We start from the raw sequence: 7535 nt of genomic DNA, 5'->3' as shown, positions 1-7535 counted from the left end.
AATAGGTTTCATTTCATAGGCAATTTTATAACATGTAGTTCCCACTAAACTTAATTTATCCTTACTAGCTGTTACAATTTAGTCTTGTTCAGTTTTGACGGCCTTAACCCATTCAGATCACCACTGATGCTCATTCTCTTATAGTCTAGTATTGTATAAACTGTAAAAAGGAAATGGCATGTCTATGGACAAATTGGGAAGGGAGTAAGAGGCAGGGCATGCATGAAAATTCTCACTGATTCTCCAAAGCAGAAGCGGCCAAGCTCTCCACCACAAGACTGGCCGACTGGCCTGGCATAGTGGCAAAATGTGGTATCATTTTTCCCAAGGCCAACATTCCTTTGCTCTACAGATACTTGGTTTGGGCACAGATCACATTTAAAAATTACAATTAGGCACTTTAACCCTATGTACAGAGTATCTTGACAATATTGATGTTTCTTAGGGAATATTTAAAATTAAAACAATAATAATAATGTCTTTTCCTCATCTTTCTCTTACCCATTCACTGATACCCTCTCTCAGATTATTTACTATTTACTTACCTTCAGCTTATTTTAAAATGACTGAGCTTATTTCCATGGGAAAAGTCAAAGAATTTTAGGTTATTTTCATTTTTTCTCAGCTATATTTTCTCATTTCTCTTCACTGACTATATATTACTGTTTTTAAAAAGGTGAGTACAATTTTTTAATGAATGACTTACCTCAATAATTTTGATAATATCCCGTGGACCGATAATTTCCGGGTCAAACTTAACAAGGGCTTTGCTGGTGGCAAGGGCAACGGAGGCATAAGTGATGCCATTCGTCCTCGTGAGTTTGGACTCTATGTTGTGGACACAGGACGCGCAGGTCATCCCTGTGATCTGCAACAAAGGATGGCAAGAATCCCACAGACCCAGGATCAAGGTGGCCTGTGAAAGACAGTCTGGGGAGTCTGGGTAACAGGCAGCCATGAGCCTTTCCCTCCTCAGCACTGCTCTCGAGACCCTGGACTACACCTCCAAACCCCGCGTGTGAGATTCTCAACGTTCCTCCAGCGGCTTCAGGGACTAAACAGTAGCTCTTTCCCAAAACAGGTACAGAAGACAGCCAATCACGAAGCAGATGGCAACAGACCAAGGCTTGACTTCCGGCTCTGATACGGATGGGTTTTTATAAGCCCCTCTCCACTGTCTGTTACCTCACTGCAAAGCCGGGATACTAATGCCTGTATGGGGAAGTGAACTTCTGTGAAACTCGCTGCACTCCTGAAATACTCTCGGTAATCCCAAGTGTTGCTGGCATGCGGTCTGCAGCTACTGCTAGCATCCTCCCTATTTTAGAGCTCTGCTCCCTCCAAGGGTGATGATGTTAATACCTCTTATTAATAGGAGAAAAGTGGCTGATGCAGGAGATGTAATCAAAGGTGGTCCCAAGGTACAAACAGGGTGTTGACAGGTGAAGGGAAGGATGCTACCAGAAGGAGAAGCTCAAAAAAGACAAAAGGCAGGATAGCATGAGGTGTTCAGGCAAACATCAAAAGCCAGGCTTATCTGGGCACAGGATGCCCAAGGGAGAGGAAGGAAGGCTGCAGGGCTGGCTGGGTCCACAGCCTGAAGGCTTTTGAGCAGCCAGCTGAAGTGTTGCTAAGCTAGCACCTGATGTGAAGTCACTGAGGGGTAATGAGCAATGGAGTGATGTGATTGGAGCTGCATGCTGAAATTCACATCGGTGATCCCAGAATGAAGAGCCAAGGGTCCCATCTGGAATTAGGGAGGAGGAAGAGGGGAGCTCATCTGTAATCAGAATGCATTCAACTTGGCCCAAGACCCAAGGTAAAAATGGGAATGCAAGGACCACCAGGCAAACTTAGGAGTTTACCTGTTGGCAGGTGACTGCCAACAGAATTTTAAAAATCAAGTCTCCAAATATTTCTATGGTACTTCTCTGCTCTCTGCTTGTTTTTATAACAACAGTAATAATAAGTAGCATTTATTGTGCACTTGCAAAGTGACTGGTGCTGTCCTAGGCCTTGTGCTGCTCACACCAAACCTAAGAGGTAGGTCTCAAAACCACAGTACTGAGAGGTTTAGGAACTTGTCCAAAGTCGCACAACCAGTGACGGGTAGAGCTGAAGCACGTCCCCAGATGGGCTGGCTCCAGAATCTGCTCTGAGCCACTGCCATCTGCAGCATGAGGCGAGTCTTCTCAGACCAGGTTCAGAAGTATCCCTGCAGCGACAGGGCCAAAACTCAAACCCAGTTTTTAAAGCCTACACTGCTTGTTCCATACCATGCTGTGCGTCCTGACATGAGAAACGGAAGTCTTAAGTGTGACGTGCTATTCCTGGGATATATATTAGGCAAATATGAAGTAAATAGACAATTCACTCTTCTGAGGATCAGTGGTCAGCATTTCCTAGAAGACCAGTTAAATACAGAAGTTCACATAAAATCTGAATATGTGATGACAATGTAACTATTAATACAGCATGGTTTTTTTTTTTTAAAAAGAACATTACAATAAAAAAAAAACTGTTTAAAAGAAACGTACACCTTACGGCCGGGCACGGTGGCTCAAGCCTGTAATCCCAGCACTTTGGGAGGCCGAGACGGGCGGATCACGAGGTCAGGAGATCGAGACCATCCTGGCTAACACGGTGAAACCCCGTCTCTACTAAAAAATACAAAAAAAAAACCTAGCCGGGCGAGGTGGCGGGCACCTATAGTCCCAGCTACTCGGGAGGCTGAGGCAGGAGAATGGCGTAAACCCGGGAGGCGGAGCTTGCAGTGAGCTGAGATCCGGCCACTGCACTCCAGCCTGGGCGACAGAGCCAGACTCCATCTCAAAAAAAAAAAAAAAAAAAAAAGAAATGTACACCTTTTCCAATAATCCTCTTGCTTTAGATTTTCCACATAGAAGTCTGAGCAGGCAGAGATGTCCCCATGCAGATCCCGAGGTTTGCAGCAGAGACCCTGCCCCTCTTGTTGGGCACCTCTTGTGGGGCTGACCGAAGCTGTGACGTAGCAAGTATTAGCTGTGCCCTCCAGACACAGAGAGGCCCTACCAGAGCAAAGGGTTTGCTCCACAAAGAACACGGCTGCTCAGGAGCTCACGGGCCTCTGTGTCCTCAATGCTTTCCCCTCAAACATCCAGTTACCACTAATGACTGACAAAACACACAAAGGAAGTAGAAACCCTCTGATGACATGGGTAAAGCAGCATCGTTCAATTCTCTGTGAGTTATTCTAAGTCTCCCTCTGCTTACACAAAAAGAGCTATACAAAAGTACAGAAGTGCTTTCAAACATAGCATGTTCTATGCATCAGATACACCCATTGTTTCCGATAATGTGTTGGCATGTATACAGATGGGAAACAATACCTCCCCACCCAAAACACTGGCAACAATCACCACCCGGAACATTCCCCTCAGACTGAGTGTTGTGGAGCACTTTGGCCCTCTAGACACCCATGCACCTATCATAAGTCCTTTTCTCTTGGAACAGCACTTGCTACCACATGGACTTCCCTCTACTGCCTTGAGATAGTTGCAGGCATGCTAGTTTCTTTTTAGGCTTGAAGGACTGTGTTCATGTTCAACTCCCCCTAACCACCCAGCTCAGGGCAGTCCACCGTCTTTAATTCCTCTTTCTTCTATACTCCTGCAGCTCATCATCTCTTCCTCCTAACACCCCGAATACTCTCAGTGGGATCCTCCCCATGACTCTTTAACGTAACTGACCTTTCTCAAAATGAACAAGTCATTGTTGTCGGCTTCAAAGGAAGGTGAAACAAACAAAATACCCAACAACAACAAACCAGACATGTCCAAGATGGGGAAATTTACTAATCACAAAGATGGATGCTGTCCAAAATGCAAATTGTCAGAAGCAGCCTGTAACCCCGAAACGCACCCACTGTACTTACTGTCAGCTCAATGTTGCCATCGGAGCCTGCGGAGTCCTCCATGACTGCTGCCTCAAAGCCCAGGTCCTGGATCAACTGAGCTATCTCGAGCGGCTGAATGACCTCCGGGTCATATTTGACCTCTGCCTTTCCTGCCATCAAGGCAACCAACACGGAGAGAACACCTGGAACCATCAGGTCACGGCTGTAACACTCTGGGTGGGCAGGACCTCCAGGGTGACACAGTTAACATAACTGAACAAAGAAACACATCTTCCCAGAATCCTCTAGAACAGCAGTTTTCAAACACGGCTGCACATGAGGATTGCTTGGAGAGCCTTTAACAATCACGATGTCTGGTCTCTAACCCAGACCAACCGAATCAGAGTCTCTCAGGGTAGGTGGCAGGCATCTTTCTTTCTTTCTTTTTTTTTTTTTTGAGATGGAGTCTCATTCTGTCACCCAGGCTGGAGTGCAGTGGCATGATCTCAGTTCACTGCAACCTCTACCTCCAGGGTTCAAGCGATTCTCCTGCCTCAGCCTTCTGAGTAGTTGGGATTACAGGCATGTGCCACCATGCCTGGCTAATTTTTGTATTTTTAGTAGAGATGGGGTTTCACCATGTTGGTCAGGCTGGTCTTGAACTCCTGACCTCATGTTCTGCCCGCCTCAGCCTCCCAAGGCATCACTTTTTTAAGAAAAGTTCCCCAGGTGATCTTAATGTACAGGGAAGTTTGACAGCCACTATTCTAGAAGAACAATGCTTCTCAAACTTTAATGGACATATGAATCACCCGAGGACCCTGTTAAAATAGAGCTTCTGACTAGTCGGTCTAGGAGGAGGTTTGAGTTCTGCAGGTCCATCCAGCCCCCAGGTGATGCTCATGCTGCCAGCATATGGACACATTCTCACTCAGGCTTTAGAAGACACCAATGGAGTAAGTAGTGTGGTCTGCAGTTATTGACTGCTGTTACAGAAAGGATATCTTCTTTTTTTTTTTCCTCCAGACACTTTCATACAAGGAAAAAATAAAGAATTTTCAAAAGTGGTTTTCCTTACTATTTTATAGTTTCTAATGACTTCCAGGTATGAAAAAGAAATCCCACAATCTTGCTAACACTATTGTGTTAGTTTAACATGGGGGAAAAAAGCCTCATGCAAATAAATGAAAGGAATGAAGTGCTTCAGAAAGGATGCCACACGGGATAAAAATGAGGATTCAAGTCAGGAACAGAAACATAGGCTACAGGAGATTATAGGCTAATTTTATGAGCAGTCAGACCATGGATAACAAATGATCTCCTATTAACACCTCTATCTGCTAACAGTCACTCTAGAGCTGCAGGAAGCTATAATGCATAGTGAACAAGAGGCTGGAAAAACATGTCATCTGAACTCAGGGTTGATTCTAAGGGCCAGGGAGTTCAAGTAAAAAGACACATCACTGGGTAAGAAAAGAGAAAGTGATTCTGGTGGCAAGGTAGAGTCATGGTTAAATTTTCCAAACAAATGGGACAGAATTTTGTTGTACTTTCAAGTTTAAAAGTATTGGAAATGCATTCTGGAGGACAAAACTTTGACATTTCCACACATTTCTGTCCTGTTGTTTCTGCAAACACTCTCTGGTTTACAGGAACAACAAGAAAGAATATTTGAAATTGGAACTTCTATACAAAATGCAGGTTATTTATTCATTTTATAGTAAGGGGTTGATGGGATGGGAGGGAACAAAATATGGAATAATACTAGCACAATCTAATTGAGAAGTCTATCCATAGAAGGTACCATGACCTTTAAACTGGATTTTCAATGGCTAACTTACTCAGAGATATATTTTATCTCAAACTAAATACTTCCTAAAGAACAGACTGCCAGTTATACAAGGACATTAGACAAACATCTATGCTATATAATGAGCTTGCTACCTGGTTATCAGGGCTACTGATAAACACAGTTGCTGGATATTCTGAAGGGAGAATATGAAGTCTACAAGCAGCATTCCTAAGTTCAAGATGGGCGTTCACCTCTTACCAGCTTCCTTCTGCAGATTCCTTTCTATGTTGGACACACAGGACGCACAAGTCATGCCTTTGATCTGTAAGAAGCACTTCTGCGGTGCCACTGCTCTGGTTGATTGTGGGGACTTTGCCCAGATGTCCGGGAGATGGTTTGTAGGGAGACTCCCAGCGTGGAGAGCCACTTCCTGCACAGATGTAGGTGTACCACCTGTAGTTTGCACCATGGAATTCCCAGCACTGTGGTTTCCAAGAGGGCTAGTAGAACAGTTTTCTAGGATAAAATGTCAGAAAATATTCAAATCAGAAGAACAAATAATATGTTTTTCAGAACAAGAGGTTTCAGGGCTCTTGGTGAGGGTTCATGGTCCTGGCTCCCACCAAGCAGCCTCAGCCCCTGGGCTCCAGTAACTACGTTGTTCCTCAGCCACCATGGAGGAGGGGGCTTCCTGCTGTTGTTAATCTGTGGGGTTCTTCCCATTGCATATTTGGATTTCCAGCTCTCTAACACCTTTGTAAATAGTTCTCTGTATTAAATCCCTCCACTGAGCTACCCTGTAACTTCACCTTAACTTTCATTTCCTTCAGGAATACCTACTGCATGCGGGGTGCTATTGAGTCCAAGGAGAAACAAATCACGCTGACCGCAAGGCTGTCCTCAAGGAGCTCCTAATCAATCGAGAACGGCTCTTCAAACTGGCACACTAATGGTTTATTCTAAATTAAAGTTGCCAGGTAAAATATAAGACATCCAGTTAAATTTGATTTTCAGACAAACAATAAATAATTTTTACTATACATATATCATGAATATTGAGCGGGACATGTTTATACTAAAACATCATTCATTGTTTATGAAAAATTAAAATTTAAGTAGATGTCCTATATTTTTATTTGCTAAGTCTGATACCCTAAATACCTCTTGGGCTGAACATAATACTCATAATCCTGCCCAATCAAAAAAAAAATCACTATTCTTTTCTTTCTAGGTTTATTTAATCAAATCCAGTTATTCTGTAATATGTAGCTTAACGCTAATTTCTTTTTACCACTTCATGCTAACTTCTTTTTACCTGATTGCACGGTTGAAAGACTTTAAATATCACACAAAAACAGGCAGATGTTTACCTTATACTATATTTCTCACCTTTTGTGTACAGGATTTACTGTTCTACTGTGTTTTCCTTATTGATTTTTGTTTTAAAGAAACTCCTTCCTGAAACTTGGTACAAAAGACAAAGCACAACACAGGGCCAGGCCACTTCACACGAATGCCCGCTCCCTTCAGCAGTGGGTGTGTGCTGTGGGCACAGAGGGGAGGCAGAAAACACTCACAGCTGAGTGAACTTTTCAAGGAACAAACTTTATCTCAGTGACCACAAGAAACGATGTAGGAAACCAAAGTCCAGCCATCCCTGAGCACTGAGCTGCTGGTGGGCTTTCCTGTGCCGTCAAAGGCAGCTCTTTCTAGTGCTGGGCCCGCTGCTCCCTACAGTACCGAGCTCCAGGCAAAAGGCCGAGGAAGCCAGCCATGTCCTGGTCCAGTCCACAAGATACGCACGTGCAGGGCCCATGTCTGGGACCTAATCGGTTACAATACACCACCCACAAGCTGCCCCTCACAACA

General features: G+C 44.1%; 1 protein-coding gene across 6 annotated transcripts in view; it reads right to left on the bottom strand.

Annotated features, from left to right (window-relative positions):
• The window catches only part of ATP7B (ATPase, Cu++ transporting, beta polypeptide), an 88072-nt gene that overhangs the window by 31212 nt on the left and 49325 nt on the right, over positions 1-7535 (bottom strand). For all 6 annotated transcript variants that reach the window (XM_011988744.1, XM_011988746.1, XM_011988745.1 and 3 more), the window contains 3 exons: positions 5925-6182; positions 3914-4077; positions 707-868 (listed from right to left, as the gene is read on the bottom strand). In XM_011988744.1, coding sequence (XP_011844134.1) covers positions 707-868; positions 3914-4077; positions 5925-6182 — 584 coding nt within the window. The remainder of the gene's footprint in view (positions 1-706; positions 869-3913; positions 4078-5924; positions 6183-7535) is intronic.

The sequence above is a fragment of the Mandrillus leucophaeus genome, unplaced genomic scaffold, assembly GCF_000951045.1.
Source record: "Mandrillus leucophaeus isolate KB7577 unplaced genomic scaffold, Mleu.le_1.0 Scaffold338, whole genome shotgun sequence".
NCBI classification, from domain to species: Eukaryota; Metazoa; Chordata; class Mammalia; order Primates; family Cercopithecidae; genus Mandrillus; species Mandrillus leucophaeus.
Note: the sequence above shows the minus strand (reverse complement) of the source record. Positions and strands in the feature narration are given on the sequence as shown.